The sequence below is a fragment of the Bombina bombina genome, chromosome 10 (assembly GCF_027579735.1).
Source record: "Bombina bombina isolate aBomBom1 chromosome 10, aBomBom1.pri, whole genome shotgun sequence".
NCBI classification, from domain to species: domain Eukaryota; kingdom Metazoa; phylum Chordata; class Amphibia; order Anura; family Bombinatoridae; genus Bombina; species Bombina bombina.
Genome location: NC_069508.1, coordinates 56394431 through 56421296, shown reverse-complemented (window position 1 = coordinate 56421296; position 26866 = coordinate 56394431). Strand labels below are relative to the sequence as shown.

The 26866-nt window shown below is 37.0% G+C and overlaps 1 protein-coding gene across 2 annotated transcripts in view; it reads right to left on the bottom strand.

Annotated features, from left to right (window-relative positions):
- Positions 1–17160: 17160 nt before the first annotated feature.
- Positions 17161–26866, bottom strand: part of PLPPR4 (phospholipid phosphatase related 4) — a 225867-nt gene continuing 216161 nt past the window's right edge. For both annotated transcript variants that reach the window (XM_053693711.1, XM_053693712.1), the window contains one exon: positions 17161–18498. In XM_053693711.1, the coding sequence (XP_053549686.1) occupies positions 17161–18498 (1338 nt within the window). The remainder of the gene's footprint in view (positions 18499–26866) is intronic.

Genomic DNA, 26866 nt, shown 5'->3' with positions numbered 1-26866 from the left:
CTAAAGTAGGCTGCAAGTAGTGGGAGGGTTAGAAAGCTATTTGGGGGGATCAGGGAGGTCGGAGGGTTGAGGAGAATCACTACACTGCAGAAAAAATAAATATAAAAAAAAAAATTAATGCAAAATTTAAAAAAACAAAACTAAACTGCGTACTGGCAGACTATCTGCCAGTTTCTAAGATGGTGGTGACCAGTGAGGGGTGAGGGAGGGAAGAGAGCTGTCTGGAAGGTACCAGGAATGGATCAGGGGATGGGAAGTGTCAGGTGAGAGTTTAGTCTCTACACTAAAGCTAAAATTAACCTTACAAGCTACCTGATTGACCCCTTTACTGCTGGGAATAATAGAAGTGCGGTGCGCAGCTGCAATTAGTGGCCTTCTAATTTCCAAAAAGCAATGACAAAGCCATATATGTCTGCTATTTCTGAACAAAGGGGATCCCAGAGAAGCTTTTACAACCATTTGTGTCATGATTGCACAAGCAGTATGTAAATGCATTCAGTGAGAAGCCCAAAGTTTGTGAAAAAAGTTAACATTTTTTTTTTATATGATCACATTTGGCCGTTAAATGGTGGCATAAAATACACCAAAATGGGCCTAGATCAAAACCTTGGGTTTACATAGTTTTGACAGGTAAATATAAAAAACAAGGATCTATTTCTGTTTAAATGGAGTGTGCAAAAATGCTAAAAAATCTCCTGTATTTTGGGCAAGTTCTTCTGTGAAGGGGTTAAATACAAACTAATATCCTGAAAGAAGCATTTGCATGGAAAACGTATGTGAACCTTTTTTATCTGCATTTAAGCACAAATCTTATAAAAATATGATAATAAAATGGTAAACTGCTCCACAGACTAATCATTTAGGGAGATTCCTAATGCTAGGAACACCATTTTCAAATTTAAATTAATTTTCTTGTTATGTATTGAGCTCCTGATAAAAATTCCCTAAACAATAAAGACAATCCCAGTGCAGGTAGCATAATAGTTAGCAAACCTACAGATTTAAAGGGATATGAAACCCAAATAATCTTTTTATGATTCAGATTAACCATACAATTTTAAATAATTTTATAGCTAATTTTTATTATCACATGTGCTTCATTCTCTTGGTATCCTTGACTGAACAGGCAGCAATACACTACTGGGAGCTAGCTGAGCACATCTGGCTAGCCAATGACGAGGGGCATATATGGGCAGCCACCAATCAGCAGCTAGTTCCTTGTAATGTATTTCTGCTCATGAGCCTACCTAGGTATGCATTTCAACAAAGGATTCATAGAGAACAAAGTACATTAGATAATAGAAGTGAAGAGAAAGTTGTTTAAAATGCGTGCTCTATCTGAATCATGGTAGTTTTATTTTGACTTTACTGTCCCTTTTAATCCCAGGCCATGCATCATAAGAGTTAGTTAACCTATAAAGAGAATCTGGGATTATTAATCCTAGATTATTAAGAATGAGTTGTACACATATCTCAGTGGTTTGTTGCTTTTTATATTGAGAGTTATTGGTTTAAATTTGAGTAATTCCTTCTTTTTGTATATTAGGCATGCGCATTATTGTATATTTGGTATGCGTTTGTGTAAATATGGCCACAGATAGCGGCGTTCGGCTCTGGATTTGCACAGATCTTTGTGTATTGCACTATTAGACAAATAAATCAGGCTCCGAAAAGAGCTAAACACTGTTAGTCGCAGCCATATATATTCTGTAAGCAAATGCCAAAAATCTGAAAAACTCATGCCTATTATTTATACATTATACATTAAACTTGGTTGCTGTGAGTTAAACCAAGAGTGTGCAACCTGTTCAATAATTGTATATTGTGATAGCTGCACCCTGGTACCTTGACTCTATAGTGTGTGAGAGTGCCTGTGCCTACTACTTTTTCTATCATCTATCTATCTATCTATCTATCTATCTATCTATCTATCTATCTATCTATCTATCTATCTATCTATCTATCTAACCTGTATAAACACATTTATATCTGTAGCATTATTGCACTATGTTGTTTTGTTGTTTGCAGGTTGTATGAGGATAGAGTCTTTTACTATAGACCGAACACCCTAGAAAACACTCCAACAACAAAGCATTTACCAGAAAGGAAAGGAGGATCTTAAATCAATATTATTAACATTACACGCACCCTGAACCACTAAATATTGGATAAAGGATTTGGGATTTATATCTATACCATATAAACCTTTTTTCACTAACTAATTTTTCACTATCACCATTTTTGGATTACAACACGATTTTTTGAGTTTAATCTTTTATATATTTTTTGATCCATTATATTTTTGATCCAACATATTTCCGATTTTTACACATTTTTAGGCACTAACATACATTTTTTGTGCACCACTTTTTTTGTGAACAGTTCTTTTCATTTTTTCACTTTTGTATTTTTATTTTTAAATATTTTTTCACATTTTTCACTAAGGAGGACATTTCCACTAAGGGACTAGAGACAATCAGATTGATCATCTAACTGGTGCAATATACCCAAACCACATTTTAAGGATCTTTTTTAAAAATTGAACAACAATTTTATGTCAACCCATTATTTTAAAGTAAGTTTAAAATAAGTCTTGGTTTTAAGTTTTGAAATAAGTCTTTTTGAAATAAGTCTTTGTTTTAACAAATGTTACGTATTGATGTACATGGATCCATGTTTTTAACTGAATGCTTTCAATTATATGTTTAATTTTATTTGATTGTATGTAGATAATAAACTTGTTAAATTGTTACACTGCTTAAACATTTAACTCTATACAATCTTGAATTGTACCAATACTATCTACCCTTGATAGAAAGGCACATTCCAATCATTTAACCCACCTCCCATAGCCTCTAGTTAGGCGCTTTTTGATATTCAACTACAATATTCAACTACTGTATAAACACACACACACAAATGTATGTTTTTTTGGCCTTTTTGGTTGAAACTTGTACTTTTCCAAAAGGCAATACTGAAGTAGACTCAAGAGCATGCACATCCTTAGAACTATGTTTCAACCAATGAGATCAAGGAACAAAGGTAAATTATAGAAGTGATAAAAGAAGCATATTGGAATTTTTTTATTATAAAATTGTACATGATATGATATGTTGTTTTTTTATAGAAGACATGAATCTATGAGAGATTTTTTGGTGGAGAGATAAATACATTAATAATAATAATAATAATTATTATTATTATTATTATCAGGTATTTGTATGAATATATTAAGAATAATTATTGTTATTTTATTATTATTATTATTATTATTATTATTATCATCATCAGGTATTTGTAGAGCGCCAACAGATTCCACAGCGCTTTGAACATAGGTGGTATACAAAATAACATTTACAGGGGTCAAGTGGGTACAGGGCCCTGCCGAGAGTTGCACTGTTGTAGTTGGCTCTTATGAATGTGAGCTACAAACAGCTGGGCTCGTAGACTTACATGCTATGGGGTTTAAGGGGATAGCAGTGTATGTTACTAAAACTAGGTGAGAGTCTTGTGGAGCGAGGCAGAGAGTTCCATAAGATGGGAGCCAGTCTGGAAAAATTTTGTAAACGGGAATGTGAGGAGGTAACAAGAGAGTAGGAGGTCATGAGCAAAGGGAACGGAAGGGAGAGTATCTGGAGACAAGGTTTAAGATGTATGGTGGAGTAGTGCAGTTGAGGGCTTTGTGTGTCAGAGAGAATATTGTGTTTAATCCTGGAGGCAAGAGGACACCAGTGAAGGGCTTGGCAGAGAGGTGCAGCAGATGAAGTGCGACGTGTAAGTTAGATGTGCCTGGCAGAGGCGTTCATTATAGATTGTAAAGGAGCTAGGTGGCAGCTAGGGAGACCAGAGAGGATGGAGTTGCAGTAGTCAAGGTGGGAAAGGATGAGAGAGTGGATTAAAATCTTAGTTGTGCCTTTTGTAAGGAAATGTCAAATTTTAGAGATGTTTTTAAGGTGGAAGCGGCAGGCTTTAGCCAAGGACTGAATGTGAGGAGTGAAAGATAGATCTGAGACAAGTGTGACCCCAAGACATTGGGCATGTGGGGTTGGGGTAATGATGGAGTTATCAACAGTTATAGAGACATGGGGGGTGGAGATTTTGGAAGAAGGGGGGAAAATAAGGAGCTCAGTTTTGGAGAGATTTAGCTTGAGGTAGTGAGAGGACATCCAAGATCAGATATGAGAGAGACAGTTAGTGACACGGGTTAGCAAGGAAGGAGATAGTTCTGGTGCAGAGAGGTAGATTTGGGTGTCATCAGCATACAAATGATAATGAAACCCGTGGGACTTTATTTAGGAACCTAATGAGGATGTGTAGATTGAAAAGAGAAGGGGACCAAGGACAGAGCCTTGCGGTACCCCAAAAGAAAGAGGTAACGGGGCAGAGAATGCCCCAGAGAAGGCTACACTAAAGGAACGGTTAGACAGATAGGAAGAGAACCATGAGAGATCTGTGGCACAGATGCCGAAGGAATGGAGGGTTTGGAGCTAAAGAGGGTGGTCGACAGACAGATCAAGGAGGATAAGTAGAAAAAAGTGGCCTTTGGATTTTGCTGTAAGTAGGTCGTTGGTAACCTTAACAATTGCTGTCTCTGTGTAGTGTAGGGGGCGAAATCCAGATTGCAGTGGGTCAAGGACGGAGTTTAATGTAAGGAAATGGGATAGACGTGCATATACTAGCTTTTCAAGAAGCTTTGAGGCAAGAGGGAGTAGGGAAATAGGGTGGTAGTTGGATGGGGAGGTTGGATCGAGAAAAGGTCTTTTGAGGATAGGCGTGACCAGTGAAAGTTTAAGAGATGAGGGAAATATGCCAGTGCTGAGGGAGAAATTGAAGATGTGTGTGAGTATAAGGGTAAGGGTAGAAGAGAGCGAGGGAAGTAGCTGTGAGGGGATGGGGTCCAGGTCACAGGTAGTGAGGTGAGAGTATAGTATAAGGGCAGAAACTTCTTCCTCTGTAACAGGGGCAAAAGAGCTAAATTTTTGGCTATGTGGGTTTTAGATGATTGTGAGCTTTTGGGGGGGTTGGAGACCAGTAGTATGTTGCAAGCCGATTTAATTTCTGATGGAGTCGATTTTGTTATTGAAGTAGCTGGCAAAATCTTGAGCTGAAAGAGAAGTTGAGGTGGGGGTGGGCGGAGAAGAGTATTGAATGTGAAGAACAGACATTTTGGGTTTGAAGAAAGAGTAGAGAAGTAATGTTGTTTACATAGATTAAGGGTAGAATAGTAAGAGTTCAAGATTAATTTATAGTGAAGAACGTCAGCTGAACACCGAGATTCCCTCCAGTGTCGCTCAGCAGTACAGGGACATCTGCATAGGTACCGTGTCAGAGGAGTATGCCAGGGCTGAGGATTCGTGTATGATTTCCAAGCTATTGTAGGTGGGGCAGATTTTCACAGACCAATGTAAGGGTGGAGTTGTAGTGGAAGATAAATTCATCAGGGCAGGAAAAGGAGAGATGGTGGAAGAGAGGAGAGGTTTGAGAGAGCTAGCGAGCTGTTGCTGATCTAATGGCTTGATTCTTCTGTGAAGTTTGGTGTGAGGGGTAGAAGGAGGGAGAGTTGTAGGGAGGGAAGTGACGTTACAAGTGAGGAGGTGATGGTCAGAAAGAGGAAAAGGGGAGTTTGTGAAATTTGAGATATTGCATCAATAGCTGAAAATCAGATCAAGGGAATGACCATCTTTGTGAGTGAGAGAGTCAGTCCATTGTGACAGGCCGAAAGAGGAAGTGAGTTGCAGAAGCTGTTTTGCAGTGGAGGCAGTGGGATTATCAACAGGGATGTTGAAGTCGCCAAGAATGAGGGCAGGGGTATCTGAGGAAAGGAAATAAGATAGCCAGGTGGTAAAGTGATCTAGAAATAGAGTTGAGGAGCCAGGGGGGCGGTATAAGACTGCAACACATATAGAGAGTGGAGAGAATAAGCGAATCATGTTTGTTTCGAATGAAGAAAATGTGAGGGAAGAGAAGGGCTGTATTTGTTGAAAGGTGTAATGAGAGGAAAGTAAAATACCAACACCAACTCCTTATCTATTATCAGACCTAGGAGTGTGGCTAAAGTGGAATAGTTGTGAATGTGTAAGTGTAGTTTATAGATATGCAGACGAATAAACAGGTAGATGTGGGAGGAAACGCTAAATAAAAAAAAGGATTGTAAAAACGTAACAATGAAATATAAACATTATAAAAAGATGGATAATTATAACATAGTAACATGGAAGATGAGGTTGAAATAGGACATACGTTCATCAAGTTCAACCTATACAGATGCTATCTACAATAAAGAAGCTGACAATTGAACTTACATTAAAACACTGAAAAAGTCAACCCACTTAACGCAAGCAACTATATCCCTGAATTCTGATTCTAGCCAAGAATGTATCTAAGCCATTTTTAAATGTACCTAAGGTACTGGCATTCATTACATCATTAGGCAAGGAGTTCCACAAGTTGATTGCTCTTACAGTAAAAAAAAAATGTTTAACTTGCTGGAAATTACATATCATTTCCTCTAGCCTTAAAATATGACATATTTTTCATTGTGTCAATTTTTTCATTTAAGTTTATATTTTTCATTGGGGTTTTTAAATAGTATCTCATTTATATAATTATTTATTTTTTGTTGCATATAGAGAGAGATAATTCATAAAAAAATACATAATTTTCTGTCATGTAAGTGGCAAGAGTCCATGAGCTAGTGACGGATGAGATATACATTCCTACCAGGAGGGGGCAAATTTTCCCAAACCTCAAAATGCCTATAAATACACCTCCCACCTCACTCATACTTCAGTTTTACAAACTTTGCCTTCGTTGGAAGATGGTGAAGCAAGTCGTGCTTGATTTCTTATGTGAAAGGCGCTTCTAAGCATTTTGAAGCCCAATTCCTCTCAAAGTACAGTGTTTGTCTGAGGGATGTGAGGGGAGTATTGCCTGATGATGATGCCATGTTTTAACCTATGGGAAAACTATTCTAAGGCTCTCTGTAAATTTGGTCGTGGGGATTCATCTGCCACCTCCCTTTACAGATCGACATTATACTCCTCTACCAATAACCTCTGCTAGTATGTTTCAGTACTGGTTTGGCTGTCTGCTATATGTGGATGGGTGTATTCAGGTAAGTATATATCTTTTTAAGACACTATATTTTTATACTTTTATATTTTAAAGTTTTAATATATATTGCATATATTTGCCATGAGTCAGGTCTATGTTTATTTCCCTTTTCAGTCAAACAGTTTCAGCATGGAAAATTATGTTTTGTGAGAAATTTAGTAATTTTTTTCTTACCTGGAGTTCCAGCTAGTTGTAACTTCGGCCTGTTTTTTCAAAATTTTCACGGGCAAATTAGGCTTGCGATGACGCAAAATGCTTCTATTTATTGTGTCATTCTTGGTGCGAATATTTTTGGCGCAGAGGTTGCATTCGTTGTGACGTGAGTTACGTCATTTCTTGCGTCTTTGGTGACGCAATTTTTTTGGGGCGTGAATTCGCACCTGTTATGACGCGCATTGTGTCATTTCCTGTTAACTTTGGTGGCAAAAGTTTTTTCTCTGTATTTGCGTAATTTTGGTTGCCCAAAAATTTGTTATATTAAGTCTCTCCCTCTTTTGCTCTCTGCTTTCATTTGTTACAGTGGGCTATGATGTTTGCTTTTGTTTTGCATTTAAATGTTTTTTCATAAGCATTTTTTCCTATTCCTGAAACTGCTATTTTGAGGAAATTGGATATTTTGTTTAAATGTTATTTTTTCTCTTTTGTTACATTTTTCAAGATGTCTCAAACTGATCCTGCCTCTGATGTAACTGTAGGAACCAAGTTACCTGAAAACAAATCTACCAAAGCTAAGTGTATATGTTGTAAATTAACCGATCTTCCTTCTTCAGCTCAAATATGTGGCACTTGTTATGAGAAATTATTTCATGCTGATAATGTTTCTATAAGTACAAATACATCTACTGTTAAACCTTCACAGTCTAATGTACATGATATTCTTGTAGATATAAAAGATTATATTGCTGCAGCCATAGCTATGACTGCTATTCCGCCTTCAAATAAACGTAAAAGGTCTCTCCTAACTTCTCATAATTCTGATGAAGTTTGTATTGATCAATAGCATACTGAAGTATTTTCTGCTGATGAGGATTTATATGGCTCAGAAGATCCTACTTCAGACACTGAAATTGATAAATCAACCTTTCTTTTTAAGATTGAATATATTTGTTCTTTGTTAAAGGAAGTATTGTTAACTTTGGGTGTTGAGGAACCTAGTCCTCCTGATAACAAGAATAGCAAACATTTGAATTATGTGTTTAGGACTTCTTAGGTTACCTCTGAAGTTTTTCCTATTCCAGATGCTATCTCTAATATAATTACTAAGGAATGGTCTAAACCTGGTACTTCTTTTAATCCTTCTTCTTGGTTTAAAAAATGGTATCCTTTACCTGTGTCTAATTTAGAGCTTTGGGAGAAAGTCCCTAAGGTTGATGGCACTATTTCTACTCTTACCAAATGTACTACTATTCCTATGGAAGATAGTACTTTTTTTTAAGGATCCCTTAGATAGGAAGATTGAATCTTATCTTAGGAAGGCATATTTACATACTGGCTATATTCTTAGACCTGCTATTTCTATGCCTGATGTTGCTGCTGCATCAACTTTTTGGTTGGACAGTTTAGCGCAGCAGTTAGCAGATCCTGATTTGTCTAGCAGTGTTCTTTTACGTCAACATGCTAATCATTTCACTTGTGATGCTATATTTTATATTAATAAGATTAATATCAAATCTATGTTGTTAGCTATTCTATCTAGAAGAGCTTTATGGCTTAAATCATAGAATGTTGATATGGTGTATAAATCTAGATTACTATCTCTATCTTTTCAAGGTAATAATTTATTTGGTTCTCAATTGGATTTTTTTATCTCCACTATCACTGGGGGTAAGGGAGTTTTTTTGCCACAAGATATGAAATCTAAGGGTAAATTTAAAGCTCCCAATTGTTTTCGTTCCTTTCGTCAGATTAAGGAACAAAAAAAACACTCCTTCCCCAAAGGCCTCTGGTTCCAATTGGAGGCCATCCATGAGTTGGAATAAATCCAAGCCTTATAAGAAACCAAATACAGCCCCTAAAACTGCATGAAGGTGCAGCCCTCAAACCAGTTCAACTGGTAGGGGGCACATTGAAATTGTTTCAAGACATTTGGGCAGATTCTGTCCAAAATCAGTGGATTCAGGATATTGTTTCTCAGGGGTATCGAATAGGTTTCAGAATAAGACCTCCCATGGGAAGATTCTTTCTTTCCCATGCCCCAACAAATCCTGTGAAGGCTCAGGCTTTTCTGAAGTGTGTTTCAAATTTAGAGCTTTCAGGGGTGATTGTTCCAGTTCCTCTACAGGAACAGGGTTTGGGTTTTTATTCAAATCTGTTCATTGTCCCAAAGAAGGAAGATTCATTCAGACCAATTCTGGATATGAAAACGTTAAATAGTTTTGTAAGAGTCCCAACTTTCAAGATGGTGACTATAAGGACTATTCTGCCTTTTGTTCAGCAAGGACATTTCATGTCCACAATACACTTACAGGATGCTTATCTTCACATTCCGATTCATCCAGAACATTATCGGTTTCTGAGATTCTCCTTTCTAGACAAGCATTACCAATTTATTGCACTTTCTTTTGGCTAAGCGACAGCTCCGAGAATCTTTTCAAAAGTTCTCGGTGCCCTTCTATCTGTAATCAGAGAGCAGGGTATTGCAGTGTTTCCTTATTTGGACGATATCTTGGTACTAGCTTAATCTTTTCATTTAGCAGAATCTCACACAAAACAACTTGTGTGGTTTCTTCAAAGACATAGTTGGAGGATAATTTTACAAAAGAGTTTCTTGATTCCTCAGACAAGGGTCACCTTTTTTGGTTTCAAGATAGATTCAGAGTCCTTGACCCTTTCTTTGACAGACAAGAGACGAATGAAGTTAGTGCTAGCTTGTCTAAAACTTCTTTCTCTATCATTCCCTTCAGTAGCTATGTATATGGAAGTTTTAGGTCTCATGACTGCAGCATCAGACGCGATCCCCTTTGCTCGTTTTCATATGAGACCTCTACAGCTTTGCATGTTGCACCAATGGTGCAGGGATTATACTCAGATATCACAGTTAATATACATAAATCTCAACATTCAACACTCTCTGACTTGGTGGTTAAACCATCACCTTATTGTTCAAGGGGCCTACTTTGTTCATCCTTCCTGGACTGTGATCACAACAGAGGCAAGTCTTTTTGGTTGGGGAGGTGTCTGGGGATCTCTTACAGCACGAGGTGTTTGGGAACCTCAGGAGGAGAGGTTAACAATCAATATTTTAGAACTCTATTTTTAGAGCTCTTCAGGCCTCTATTGAAGAGAGAACTTCATATTCAATTTCAGACAGACAATGTCATGGCAGTGCCATATGTCAATCATCAAGGGAGGACTTGCAGTCCTTCAGCAATGAAAGAAGTATCTCTGATACTTTCTTGAGCGGAATACAACTCTTGTCTAATTTCTGCGATTCATATCACAGGTGACAATTGGGAAGCAGATTATCTCAGTCGTCAGACTTTACATCCGGGAGAGTGGTCCCTCCATCCAGATGTGTTTTTTCAATTGGTACAGATGTGGGGTCCTCCAGAAATAGATCTGATGGCCTCGCGTCTGAACAAGAACCTTCCAAGATACCTTTCCAGGTCCAAGGATCTGCAGGCAGAGATGGTGGATGCTCTAGCAGTTACTTGGTTTTACCAACTGGCTTACATTTTTCTGCCTCTGGTTCTTCTTCCAAGGGTGATCTCCAAGATCATAATGGAACAATCTTATGTTTTTCTGATAGCACCAGCTTGGCCTCTCAGGTTTTTGTATGCGGACCTTGTCAGGATGTCCAGTTGCCAGCCTTGGCCACTTCCTTTAAGGCCAGACCTTCTGTCTCAGGGGTCATTTTTCCATCAGGATCTTAAATCTCTAAATTTGATGGCATAAAAATTGAATGCTTAGTGCTTAGTCATAGAAGTTTCTCTGACTCAGTGATTAGCACTATGATACAGGCTTGTAAGTCTGTTTCAAGGAAAATGTATTATCGGGTTTGGAAAACCTATATTTCATGGTGTTCAACTCATGATTATTCTTGGCATTCTTTTAGAATTCCTAGGATTTTACAGTTTCTTCAGGATGGTTTGGATAAGGGTTTGCCTGCAAATACTTTGAAAGGACAAATTTCTGCTCTTTCTGTTTTATTTCATAGAAAGATTGCTAAACTTCCTGACATTCACTGTTTTGTTCAGGCTTTGATTCGTATCAAAACGATTATTAAATCAATTTCTTCTCCTTGGAGTCTCAATTTGATTTTGAAAACCTTACAGGCTCCTCCTTTTGAGCCTATGCATTCTCTGGACATTAAATTGCTTTCTTGGAAAGCATTATTTCTTTTGGCTATCTTTTCTGCTAGAAGAGTTTCTGAATTCTCTGCTCTCTTTTGTGAGTCTCCTTATCTGATTTTTCATTAAGACTTCATTTGTGGACTTCATTTACATTTTTGCCTAAAGTTGTGAATTCTAACAACATCAATAGGGAAATTGTTGTTCCTTCTTTGTGTCCTAATCTTTAGAATACTCTTGAAAGGTCTTTACATTCTTTAGATGTGGTAAGAGCTTTGAAATATTATGTTGAGGCTACTAAAGATTTCAGAAAGACTTCTAGTCTATTTGTTATTTTTTCTGGCTTTAGGAATGGTCAGAAAGCTTCTGCTATTTCTCTGGCTTCTTGGTTGAGACTTTTGATTCACAAAGCTTATTTAGAGGCAGGGCAGTCTCCGCCTCAGAGAATTACAGCTCATTCTATTAGATCAGTTGCCACTTCTTGGGCTCTTAAGAATGAAGCTTCAGTTGATCAAATTTGCAAAGCAGCAACTTGGTCTTCTTTGCATACTTTTACTAAATTTTAGCATTTTGATGTGTTTGCTTCTTTGGAAGCAGCCTTTGGTAGAAAGCTTCTTCAGGCAGTTGTCTCAGTTTGATTCTAATGCCTTTTGATTTGGGTTTTTCTGATTTTTTTTTTAAGAAAACAATTATTTTTTTGGATTTAATTTCTCAGCGGAAATAGCTGTTTTTATTTTATCCCTCCCTCTCTAGTGACTCGTGGACTTCTACATATTTTTATTTTATCCCATATGTCACTAGCTCATGGACTCTTGCCACTTACATGAAAGAAAACATAATTTATGTAATAACTTACCTGATAAATTAATTTCTTTCAAAGTGGCAAGAGTCCATGAGATCCACTTTATTTTTTGTGGTTATGATTTTTTTTATTTTTTTATAAAGCACATTATTTTTTTCCAGTTCCTCTTTTTGTATGCTTTTTACTCCTTCATCTCACTTCTTGGCTATATGTTAAACTGAAGTATATGTGAGGTGGGAGATGTATTTATAGGCATTTTGAGGTTTGTGGAACTTTGACTCCTCCTGGTAGGAATGTATATCCCATACATCACTAGCTCATGGACTCTTGCCACTATGAAAGAAATTAATTTATCAGGTAAGTTCTTACATAAATTATGTTATATAAATGAGATACTGTTTAAAAACCACAATGAAAAATATATTAAATATGCTAACAATGTTCTGTAGTACTACAATAAATTAGCATACCAGATGAGTGACATTTTTCAGAATGCATTTAACGCTTTGGGATCAATCACAATCATTTAGATACATTTATTAAATGATATTTCTGCAAAATTCACCAACAGAGTCCATGGGTTTGTTTTGTAGATAAATCATTTAATAAACTTTTCTAAAGGAATTTGATCGACATCTTTGTTTGCTGCAGTTTTTCACTGGCCCTACTTTGTCCCTCCTCTTGCCTTATTAGAAGGAGCCTATCCAGACTTGTTCCTGTAGTAGGGAAGGATAGCCACTGTGATTATGTTAGAAAAACTGAGTCCAGTTAGGGAAGGATATGTGTAAGGGTTAGTCTACAGTATGCAGTGCTAAGAATTGGAAAACCCAGCATTTTCAGAAATAAGTTACACAATAAGGGGGTAAAATAAATCATAAAAATATATTTTAATGTTTTTTTTGTCTGTTTTTTGCTACACGTAATTAAACATTTTATAGAGTTTCATGAGCCCCTAAATTTGTTTCTTTTAGCCAACCATGGATGTTCCTTCTGGCATAAGATTATTTTCATTCATTTTACACTCCAGTCTTGTTTTCATTTCCCAAGACAAACAAAACATCCTGGAATTATTTTAGAATCATCAAACTACTTTAGGGGCTCCATGTACGAAGCAGCGAAAGCTGCTCCAGAACTCTTGTGGGGCAGGTTCGCATATGTGATCCTGATTCCAGCAACGTAAGAAGAACCGGTCACTAGACCGCTGCTTCTTACACCCTACGGCACCTCTGAGGTGGTGAGGGAAAATCACTGAGAGCGAGCAAGCTCTCGGTGATTGACAGCCCCTTCAGTCGCGAGATTGGTTGCGCAAATGAAGGGGCAAGCATTACACACTGCGACGAGTGTGTAATGATACATACAGGCCAGCGGATCTACAGATCTTCTACTCGTGTGTAGCGAACACGGGCAGACAGCTTCACGAGTTAAGAAGCTGTCCACCCGCCTTTTAGTACATGGAGCCCTAGAAGTAATTTTCAATTCATCAGACATCATCAGACTAGTAAAATCATCAGCTAAGGTAAAAAAAATTATGGGTGATGACTTCAGAATGATTAGCAGATTACCTTACTGATTACTACAAGTGTGAGAAGCCAGTGAATGACTCTAGAATCTTCTCATTTAAATATTTTGGCCTGTGGGCATACTTCAGGGTGGCTTCTGATGACTAGTCTGGAGTCATCGATTACTTCAGACTGACTACAGGAAGATCATCCTTTTCGATCAGGGTTGCATCTGCAGTTACCACTGCCTGGTCAAAATCAAAGGGACATTAAACGCAATGCATTTTAAAAGCATAATGTCTTCCACTACATTCCAATGCTGATGTATTTGCACATATGCAGTAACTCTTCTTCAAATATCTGCAATGTAACCTAGATTCCAAAATGGTAGCACACATGATTAATGGTTTTAGTGCTTTGTGCCCCTTTTGAAAAGAGTATTTAATCACTGCTTTTTCATATTTGAGTGCCAGCATAAACTTGCACATACATTTACAGATGTGAAAAGAATAAATTGAGATTGTATCTTTTATTTGTGATGTTTACACAATAAACTTACACAGTAGCATTGAATTTTACTTAGATAAAATACATTTATCGCAATTTACAAATTTCTGTTTGAAAACATTTGCATAACATTTTATGAAACACATTACTTTACATATAGTTTTTTGTTGAAAAACATAGTCATATTTTATAGTCTTTATTCAATAAAGCACAACCTCACAAAGAAATTAGCGCCCCCTTTAGCAAGTAAGAAAACTAGAAATTTAAAAAGATGTTATCTGGCAATTGATTGTAAATTAAGGTATTAGTATAATGTAAACAAAGGTGACATTTACAAAAGGCATTTTATCAAATATCCATGCGGGTATCTTTTTTTCAAACAAGTGATATTTTTTTAGCAATATATTATGATTTAATTAATACGCCACCTATAAAAAACCTGTAGATTTGGCACTTTTAAGTATAAAATGTTTTACATGAGCTGGAATCATGTCAAGAACACAGTTTCAGGGATTACCAAAAAAACACCCAGATATCAAGTTTAAGACTTTGGAAAGATTGAGTAGAAAAAGTCCCATTTTACTTGATACACTGTACCAAGCTTTAAAATCCCTCAAACCATTAAGTTTGTAAAACTTTATAAATCACTTTCTAAAAACAAAAGGACAAGATGGGAGTGCCTGCACGATATATATGAACATTTTCTGTTTGCTTTATTCCTATTAACTTTCATTATCACAGTCTGAAAATTGTATAGAGTATTTGCCAGTCAGGTGAAGAGTAATCTAAATAGCAAAGTCCATTTATTCACTCGTGCCTTAATAAAACAACACTTTTACAATGTTGGCTGTATGTCTGTGAGGTCTGGATTTGGACTGTTGTGTGCTAAAATAATGCTGCTATTCATGTGTCAAACATTTATAAATATATTTCCATCAGAAACTAGTCAGAACCAGGAATACCACTAGTGATGGTTCTAAAGGAAGGCTGCAGGTGAAACAGCACCACCAAATTCTAGTTGTGTCACAAACCCTCATAAACAACCTTGAATTTGTTTCTTAGATAATTTGGTTTACTTTCCTAACGATGTACACAGTTTACTATCCAGCACAGCATAAATTATCCCTTAGACCACAATACCTTGATCTAAAGGGCATAAGGAAAAGTTTTAAGGCAGGTGATAAGTAGAAAGGAAAGGGTAGGTGACTGTTTATATCTAAAAAAAAAACATAACAAGAGGATACAAAGAGAGAGATTGAGAGAGAGAGATTGAGAGTGAGAGATTGTGAGCTGGGCCGGACTATTTGGAGACCAGCCCTATTTTCCGTTGACTCAGTATAATGCAAACACCCCATTTTTCTCAAAGGAAATTACTTGGATACTCCTTCCCCCAATATTTTGTTTCAGAATTATATTATATAAGTTTGTATTAAAAAAAGGTACCAGATTGTTATATGCAATCTAAAGCCCAATTTAATCCATTAATAACCCCTTAAAATTGTAGCTTTCCAGCCCCAGCTGCTGCAACCCACCGGGAAATCTCCTGGTATCCTGGTAGGTCAATCCAGCCTTGAGAGAGATTGATAGAGAGAGAGAGCGAGAGCGAGAGATTGAGAGAGATTGGGGGAGAGAGAGAAAAAACAGTGGGGATTTAAATAATAATATTAAAATTGCTTAGTAGAATATTGTGACCCAAATCAGGGCTAGCTTTTAACATGCCTATGTTAGCACTTCTAAAATATATGCTCTAGAAACACCACCTCATGCCACTGTATCCTTAAACAGTGTATAATAAATATTTTGTACTGTATATAAAAATACCTTTGCATTATTTCTGTTGTCCTACTATGGTCAAGTAGTTGCTCATCTCTGGATACCAAGTAAAAGCCTGACTACCTCTGTCTTTCCTGCACCCTGTAACGATCACACTGTTATTCATGTTTATGAATATATTAAAAAGTCATCTTTGCCCTACCACTTACAGACACTCTCTGTATTAATTGCACATAGATTGACTACAATTACTTAAATACTGTATGCTATTTCAGTATTCCAATTAAGCATTCTCCTTTTGCTAGACCCTGTTTTACATGTTGTCAAGGAAAGAGTAAAAATAATGAAATATGGGAGAAAAAAACATTCAGGTTGTGATTCAAACTTTGTAAAAAAACACTACTGATACCATAGAAATGTCTCCACTATTGAGCACCTTTTTCTTTAGCGTTTAGTAAAAGTTAAGCAGTTTACAGAAGTACTAGTTAACAAAATAAAATAAAACAAGTATATTACTGCAAGGGTAATTACACCCACAACCTGTCTAAGTAAACTGTGGGTAGGAGTCACTTGAAATTCTTGCAAACTCAAGTGTATTTGATACCACGTAAACAGAGCTGTATGTTCTACTCTACACAAGGCTATAACTATCATTCAGAAGCACTTGACTGCAAGCAGGAGTACATATCAATATTCTGTATGTGCTTGAACTGATATGCTAACCAACAAGTCATCCAAGCACTATTTCTTATATGTTAGTGCATAACCTTTAAATATATTACACTAAATAAAAGTGACACCTTTTTTAGGTGGAAGAAAAGAAGAATTAGAAAATATGAAAGTAATTGGCACATTCAGAAAATAAGGTGTCTACGTTCATCTAATAATATCATGTTCCTTCCTAGAGTCACTTTTGTGTAAAGAAGCTGATTGTATAATGCTTTAAATTCTTCACATTGGTTTGTTTCGTTGCATTGTGCTTGTTTCATATTTCTTTTTGCACAACTTCCAAATGTTCTCCAGTCATCATCACTAAAGTGTAACTACACATCAGTTGATCATATTAATTTGGCACGTATAATGTTATATTCTGCATTATCTCCATAACTAATAAGAGCACAAGCTTTATCAAAGTAGAATTAATTCTGGTAAAACCAATGAAAAAGTCACTTATTTTTCATTCTTTGTAGGTGCGTGTGGGTGATGTTCCTTTATAGAAGATATTTCGAGTGCTCTCTGGGCTGTTACTTCGTTCTGGGATTAATATAATGTTGCCTTTTCTTCTAAGAGTAGAGTCGCGGCTTGAAGAAATAGATAAAGTTTCTGAGCCAATTTCACTCCCTTCAACAGGTGTCACTCGTATTGTTGTTATTCCATGAAGAAGATGGTCATTATCTATGTTGCTTCTTTTCCTATCAATAGTCCCAAAAGTGTCTTTTAATGATTCACAGCTTTCAGAGTCTCTGTTCAGATCATTTAACTCATAAGCTTGGCGAAGTGTACCTTTCTCAGGAGCTTTCCATTTCCATGATCCACTTCCTTCACCTTCTAATGGCATCTGGATTATTGGCCTGTTGTTTTCAGGATGAGCTTCAATACGCACAATATTTGTTGGCTCATGTTCTGTAAGTGCTTTGTATCTGATGGATCCAGTACAACTAACTGTGCTTCCATCTGAACTTTTAGGACTTCCTTGAAGCATTCCTTGCTGCTTTGACATGGCGATCACTTGCATGATTCTAGGTTGACTATTACTTCGACACGTAACACTTTTCTCAGCCACCTTGAGCCACTTGGATCTAGCTGAACTGCATTTTGGAGATGCATTTATTATATTTTCATGTGTTTCTTCTGGAATATGTACTAACTGTGAAGATCCAGGTCGAGACTGAATAGAGACCCTTGGCCCTCCTGGAATACCAGTGTTGTTGCAGCCAGGTATACTACCAGGCTGTAATTTAAGATAAGGATTACCTGGACCAATATGATCTCCATTAACACCAACCCTCACAGGTTCAGAACTTGATCTCATTTCCATTATCCTTTGTGGCGAAAGTCCAGACTCTGTCTCAATTACCTGTAATGATAACTTTCGATTTTCATTTTTAGTCTTCCACTGAGAGAGAAGCTGCTTAGAACGTGCTGAATCCATAGATGCATGGATGGTTGCATTTCTCCTTACAGGATCTTCTAAGGAAGGTGTATGTACTCTTGGCAAAGTGTTGCTGAATGTAACCATATTTTCCATGGGACTTCTGGGGGTAATAACCTCTACATCGGTACTTGCTCTCTTAATATTTGTGAGTGAGCTAGACTCCCTGTGATTTCTGTTTAAGATGCTTTCAGAGTGATGAGAGGAGATTCCATCACTACTACTGCCATTCTTCCCTGGTAATATCCTGCTGGTATCTTGGCTGATGTCAGTTAGAGACCTTAGCGGTTCTCTAAGTGGAGGTGGTGGCTTCTGAGGAATGTTGTCTTCACTAGGCTGAAAGTTTCCTACAGCATAAAGCCCCTAAAATAGAAAACAAATAACTGCAATCAAATTCACTTATTATATATTTTTGAAATCTTAGTGCTAAAACAAATCTACTCAGGGCAAAATATAATCTAAAATTAAAGGATTTTAATGTTTAACTCACAAGTTATTGTCCTTATCCTTAATTTTCTATAAAAAGGAAAAGACAATAGAAGATATATAATTTATTTATAAAGTAACATCATAATATACAGAACTAAAACATTAACTATAAAATTGTAAAGCAAAGTAAGGAAAGACAGTCATATGATCATTAATGGTATAAAGCCCTGCCCATGATGAGTCATTCTAGTAAAGCATGTTTCTCTAAGATGACCTACAGGACAGGTGCACAGAGGTACTGTATACATCTGAAAGTCTATATAAGAGATCTATTGTTACTAGATATGGTAATTAAATGGTCAGCAAGGAATTGCAATGGCTTTATTGGTTTAGAGTGACTCAATACAGAGAGAAGAAATCTCTCAGGAACGAACAACCAGATCAATAATTTTAAGGATGGAATGGGTGGTATGGAGGGGGAGCGGTTTAGGAGTAAATTTGAGAGATGTATAGGTCTAACCTAGCATTTTGCCATGTGACCAAGATTGCCCACGAACACAGCTGAATCATCTGGGGTGTGGCCAGGAAATACTTGTAAAGGTTTTTCCAGTCCTCTGGTACACTTTAATAAACTAGGACATATAAAGGGCAGGGAAGGCGTGGGAGGAATTGTGGGACAGAGATACACAACATGGACTGCCCTGTAAAAAAAAATCACTGTTATTAACTTTTGCTGCAGCATGATTACAGCTAGAGGGAGTGCTAAGGCTTAATCCATCATATTTTATCTTGTTCTGTACCAAATAAAGCATTAATATGGGTGATTTAAAGGAGCATAAACCCCAAAATGTTTCTTTAATGATTCAAGTTCAGCATACATTGTTAAATAACTTCCCAATCTATTATCAATTTTGTTTTATTTGTTTGGTATCCTTTATTGATGAAGCAATAATGCACTACTGGGAGCTAGCTTAACACATCAGTAAGCCAATGAAAAAAGACATAGAAGTGCAGCCATTAATCAGCAGCTAGCTCCAAGCACCTGAGCTTACCTAGGTATGCTTTTCAACAAGGTATAGCAATAGAGAACTTTATTTTAATTTTTGTAGTCACTAGATGACATCATAAGGAAAATACCATTGTAAATTTCATATAAAATTATATTTATGGAGGATGGTGGTTTCGTACCATGGCTGCATTTTTTGTTCTATTCAAATGTCAAATGTTTGATACACATGCATTTTTTTTTTTATTCCCAGCTTGAATGTTAAAGTTTAATTATTCATATAACTTTTACATTTTGATACTTAAAGACTATGGAAATGTATTGAATTAATAATACATTTTCTTTTTTGGATCTTTATAGAACATTTTAGAACATTTTATAAGTACATTAGTGTTTTGTGTTCATTGATGTGTAGTATATAGCTTCAGAAACGTTTGCATTAAACTATCAGAGTAATTTTAATGTACTTTATAATTTAAACACAATCACTTTAAGTAAAGTCTTTATTTTAGTTCCAGAGTGACTAAAAAATGGAGGGTTAAGAAGAGCAGATATATTCAAATTGCATAAAGCTTTGTATAAGTTTTCTATTTTCTCTATGTAATCATTAAAATATTAATATTCTTTGTTGGGCTTATAACTATAGAAAAAAGTGGGTCCATACCTCAAAAATATAAATGCAAGAAGGTGGTTTATTCAACATTTAGTAACCAAATTATTAGGGTCTGATAATCTAAACCATGCAATTTCCGACTTGTTTTTTTCTCATGGACCCTCGCAAGGGGCTGCTCTAGTGGAATTATTGTAAAAAAAGGGGTAGTCCGTCCGTGGAGCAAAGTTAGCAGGAAACAGGGAGCGCACTTTAAAAAATTAAATCCTGCAGCCAATATAAATCACATTACGCTGCTTTTTGCATATAGCATCTTACAATCACCTATATTTTTATATGCATGTGTTTGTTTATTAGGGTTATAAGTATTTTGAGGGTTTTGCTACCTTTTAGTTGGCAAGAAAAATCTGTAATACAAAAATCTTTACAGAAATACACTGGGAGAGACAATTTTTTATTTTGCACTTAAAACTACAAATTTCCATGTGACTTTTACACATCCAGTGTAATTAATTAAAGGGACATAATACTCATATGCTAAATCACTTGAAACTGATGCAGTATAACTGTAAAAAGCTGACAGGAAAATATCACCTGAGCATCTCTATGTAAAAAAGGAAGATATTTTACCTCACAATCTCCTCAGCTCAGCAGAGTAAGTTCTGTGTAAAAAGTTATACTCAGCTGCTCCCAGCTGCAGGTAAAAAAATTAAAAAAAATGAAGAAATGAACAGCAGCCAATCAGCATCAGCAGTGCTGAGGTCATGAACTCTTACTGTGATCTCATGAGATTTGACTTAACTCTCATGAGATTTCATAGTAAGCTTCCTTTACCTGATTGGTGAAATAATATGAGAGTGCACGATGCTAGTCCCTTCAGATGTCCCAGGACAAACACACTAAAATGCTGCTTAGAAATCCTTTACAATGGGAGGTGGCTACTGAGGAACTTTTGAGGTAAAATATCTTTCTTTTTTACATAGAGATGTTCAGGTGATATTTTCTAATCAGCTTTTTACAGCTATGCTGCATCACTTTCAAGTGTTTAAACATTTGGGTATTATGGCCCTTTAATTAAAATTTACACTGTGCATATTTTTTTTATTCCTGATTAATTTACATACAAATTTTACATTTTTGATAAAATACAATTTTTTGTGAAAAATATTGTTATGATTTTTGATGCATCTTAACAATACAATATTTTTTTTTCTGCGTATTTGTGTGAATGGTTAAAATATTAGTTTTGTAAGATTTTTAAAATACAAATTTCATTGTGCGCTTTTGTAATGTCCGCATCTCTTCTCCATACAAAATATGCCTCTTAGTGAGACATCCTGTTTTCAGGGAAAACAGTTGTCTTTAGATCTTTCCACCAGAGAAATAGAAGTACTGGTGAGAATTCTTTAATTCCAGCCCACTGACCTTTAGATCATCTGGTCCATAGCTCAGTGGATGATTATGTCAGACTAATCTAATTGATTTCTTTGACCATGTAACTAAATAATAGACCAGGAAGGAGCCATAGATGTTGCTTATCTAGACTTTAGCAAAGCATTTGACACCGTCCCACACAACAAACTTATTCACAAAATGTATTGACTTGGAATAGATGCTAAGTTTGTTAAGTGGGTAGAATGCTGGCTTAAAGATAGACGACAGAGGGTTTCAATTAATGGAGTACATTCAAATGAGGCATCAGTTACTAGTGGTGTTCCCCAAGGGTCAGTTCTTGGGCCTGTTTTGTTTAACATGTTCATAAGTGATGTTGGAAGTGGGCTTAAAGGGACACTGAACGCAAATATATTTATTTCATGATTTAGATAGAGCATGCAATTTTAATTTTCTAATTTACTACTATTATCAATTTTTCTTCATTCTCTTGCTATCTTTATTTTAAAAGCAGAAATGTAAATCTTAGCAGCCAGACCATTTTAGGTTCAGCCCCATGGATAGCGCTTGCTTATTGGAGGCTTACATTTACCCACCAATAAGCAAGCATAACCCAGGTTCTCAACCAAAAATGGCCCAATCCTATGCATCACATTCCTGCTTTTTAAATAAAGATAGCAAGAGAACGAAGAAAGATTGATAATAGGAGTAAATTAGAAAGTTGCTTAAAATTGCATGCTCTATCTGAATCATGAAAGAAGAAAAAAATGGGTTTAGTGTCCTTTTAAGGGGAAGGTTTGCTTGTTTGCTGATGATACAAACATTTATAACAGGGTAGATGTTCCAGGAGGGGTTGATCAAATGAACTGTGATATTAAAAAACTAGAGGACTAGTCAAATAAATGGGATCTGAAATTTAATATTAGCAAATGCAAAATTATGCATAAAGGATCCAAAAACCCAAAGGCCAATTATAGTCTCAATGGTACATTACTGACTGTAACTAAAGAGGAAAGGGACTTGGGAATTTTTATTTCAGATGATTTAAAATTTGGTACACAATGCAGCAGTGCAGCCAGTAAGACCAGTCAAATACTTGGTTGCATTGGAAGAGGTATTAGTATTTAGTAGCAGAAATAGCAAGGTTCTTATGCCACTTTACAGATCATCAGTTAGACCAAATCTGGAATACTGTGTACAGTTCTGGAGACCATATCTTCAGAAAAATATAAATAAACTAGAAGCTGTCCAAAGGAGGGCTACTAAAATGGTACATGGTCTAAAACATGAAACTTACAAAGAAAGACTCTGATCTAAATATGTATAGTTTAGAGGATAGAAGGGAAAGAGGTGACATGATAGAAACCTTCAAATATATTAAGCTGAAAACATTTTTCACAAAAAGATAAATGCCAAAACAAGTAGTTACAATCTAATGTTAGAGGGTAGCAGATTCATGAGAAATTTGAGAAAGCATTTTTTTACAGAAAGGATGGTGGATTCTAGGAATAAACTTCCATTTGAGGTTGTAAACCCAAATACTGTAAAGGAATTAAAAAAATGCCTGGGACATGCATAAGGCTATCCTAAGGAAAAAGTATCATGTAATATGGGTAGACTTGATGGGCCTTTATGGTTTTTATCTACCGTCAAATTCTATGTTTCTATGAGATGGTAGCACCCAACAGCTCTGATGCATTTTGCTTCATCAGAGCTATCACTATGGACAGAAATGTTAAAACTCAGGAAAAAAATGAAATACTAATTAATTTAAAATGAATGGTGAGAAAGTCATTTCAATCCATCATAAATAATAGTTTTCCCGTTTCCTTCTTATTAGATACTTTGTGATAATGGTATCCCAATTCAACAATTTTCACACCAGTTTTGGTTTTTGATTTTTGGACTTATCTACTTCAACCACTTAAAGTGAAGGTAAAGTTTTCCGTTTTTGTAAGCTGTATTATGTTACCGATGTACTATATAGTAAGATCGCTAATTTTTTATAACATATAAGTATATATATAAAAGTATAACAAACAGTTTTTATCTATGTTCTCGGCCGGTCTTAGCTCCTCCCTCCATGTATTTGCTGGTTTCTCACTGTATTACATACAGAGCGGCCCCACCCGCTCTATACGTACTGGAAAAGCGCGTTCACGATTGAGGGGCAACTTGCGCATGCGCACACCTCGCCATACATTCTGATTTGGAAATAGACCGCGTTCTGAAGATTTCCACTTATAAGGATGAATTGCGCATTCGCTAATCAGGAACGAGCACGGCTTGGAAGGGAGAGGAAGCATAGCCAACGCATGCGCAGAACGTCTCGAAATGTATAAATAAACAAAAACTTGTGGGCTTCCTAGTTTAATTAAAAAAATAAATAAAATAGTAACACAGAGTTCCAATCTCCCTTGTCCAAAAAATGTCCAAAACCTAACCCCACTCATAGTCTGTCTGGCACACCCATATCCCCAACAACTCTGCCCACAGATCACAGAACACACCCAGTAAGTAAACCTGTGTGTGCCCTAGACTGTCTTCCACATCACAAGAACAACCAGACTATACCTCTGCTCACCTGGTGTCATGAGCGCTTCCGTTCATCGCCGTGTCGCCGCGGCTCCCGGAACTCCTCTGTGTCTCTGACGTCATGTTGCTTAACAACATGACGCTTTCTCTCACACCCCTCTGATGACGGTTACGCTCCTGCCCTTTAAATCTCGGCGGGAGATCTGAATCTGGGCCCGTTTGTTTGTTTCCCTGGATTGTGAGTACCATATCAGTTTTATTCTTCTGTGTACCGACTTCTGCCTGCCTGACCAAGCCTCTTGCCTAATCCCTACTTGCTGATATTTGGACATTGACTTCTGCCTGCCTGACCTTGCCTGTAGCTATTACCCTTTTGCTGATATTTGGATGCCGACTTCTGCCTGCCTGACCTTGCTTTGGCCTTTACCTTTAAACCTATTCTTTGTTAAACAAGACCTGCTTAAAGGGACATTTTACTTTTACAAGCTGCAAAAGAGAATTTTGCCTTTCTGTTTGTTATACACCTGCTTAAAAGGGACATTTACTTTTACAAGCTGCAAAAGAGAACTTTGCCTTTCTGTTTGTTATACACCTGCTTAAAAGGGACATTTACTTTTACAAGCTGCAAAAGAGAACTTTGCCTTTCTGTTTGTTATACACCTGCTTAAAAGGGACATTTACTTTTACAAGCTGCAAAAGAGAACTTTGCCTTTCTGTTTGTTATAAACCTGCTTAAAGGGACATTATATTTTTACAAGTTGCAAAAGAGAACTTTTCCTTTGTTTTACAAGCCTGCTAAAGAGGACCTTTTTCAGAAGCTTCAAGTAAGAGCATTTCCTTTTTGTTCTTTGTACTACTTAAAGGGACGTTTTATCCTTTGTGGCTTTCCTGCATTCTGGAACAATATTCATTTTTGTTATCTTCTAATCTGCTTCCTGAGTGGGTCACGTCCTGGATATTTCTCAGTGTGCTAGCGTGTGCTTTCAATTCACGCTAGCAGTTGGGTTACATCCCGGATTGATTCCAGAGCGGCTGACATTACAAACGGGCCATAAAAATGGACCCCACTGAATTATCTATGGCCGTGGCTCACCAGGGACAGCTCTTGGGTTCTCATGCCACTCACTTGCAGTCTCTGGACACTAAACTTGATCAAATTACTGCTCTATTACAAAATTTGGTTGCTACCCGCACCTCCCAATCCTAATCCCAATCCAAATCCGATTGAGGCATTACCTCCTCCGATTCCTAACAATCAGTCTCAGGTACAACTAAGTCCCAGGATTCCTCTTCCGGATAAATATGATGGGAATCCTGAAGAATGTAGAGGCTTTTTGAATCAATGCCGTCTTCATTTCCGAAATAGCCCTACTCTCTTTGCTACTGCCTCTTCTAGAATCACGTTTCTTATTTCCTTAATGAAAGGAAAAGCCTTGGCTTGGGTGTCACCTTTGCTAGAAAAGAATGATCCTATACTGTTGGATGTTGATACATTTCTATCTACATTCTCAAACGTATTCGATAAACCTGGAAGGTCATCCGCTGCTGAAGCAACTCTCCTGGATTTACGTCAAGGAAATCAACCAGTCTCTCAATATGCAATTGAGTTCCGCACCCTTGCCTCTGAAACCACTTGGAATCAGGGAGCACTCAGAGCCGCTTTCCGTAAAGGACTTTCTGAGCGTCTCAAGGATGAATTGGTGTATCGTGAACTTCCAGAGTCCTTAGAAGCCTTAATAAATCTCTGTATCAGTCTCGACGCCAGGTTTCGTGAACGCCAACAAGAAAAGGATAGAACACAGAGGACTGCCACTCGAACTCCTTTTCGTTTAGCTCCTCGTTTTTCTAATCCAGTCACTCCAGCCTCTCCTACTACTGATCAGGCTGAACCCATGGAAGTAGGAAGTATAAAATTAACTGAGACTGAACGCTTAAGAAGACGGACTCTTGGCTTATGTCTGTACTGTGGCCTTAAAGGACATTTATTAAGGGATTGTCCTACTAGGCCAGTAAAAGCCAGGGCTTAACTCTAGTCCAGGGAACTGAGTTAAGCCAAAATAGTGGTCATTCCCTATACAAGAAACTCTTTGTTCCAGTAACTCTTCTAATTGGACATAAGAAGATCTATACCCAAGCTCTAATTGATTCTGGTGCTGGAGGTGTGTTCATTGACTCTACATTTGTTTCTACTCATTCTATACCCTTACTAAAGAAGGAGTATTCCATTTCAGTCTCTACGGTCAGTGGAGATCCTTTGGGTTCTGGATACATTCAGTTTTCTACTCAACCCTTAATCCTCACCGTAGGAATACTTCATTCTGAGACAATTTGTTTCAATGTCATTCCCACTCCGCAATTTCCCATTATCTTGGGATTACCCTGGATCCAGATTCACAATCCCATTTTTTCTTGGACTTTCGGTGAACTCACTTCCTGGGGATCTACATGCCAGACTAAATGTCTTCAAAAGATTACTAAGTTACCACTCACTATTGCTCTCACAGTTGAAACTCCGGAATCCTTACCTATGCATTACCATGACTTTGTGGATGTCTTCTCCAAAAAAGAAGCGGAACGTCTTCCTCCTCATCGCCCTTTTGATTGTCCCATTGACCTCCTTCCTGGGGCTGCCTATCCTCGAGGCAAGACATATCCACTTTCTAAACCAGAAAACATGGCTCTGGAAGAATATATAAAAGACAATCTGGCTAGAGGATTTATTCGACCCTCCTCTTCCCCTGTAGGGGCTGGTTTCTTTT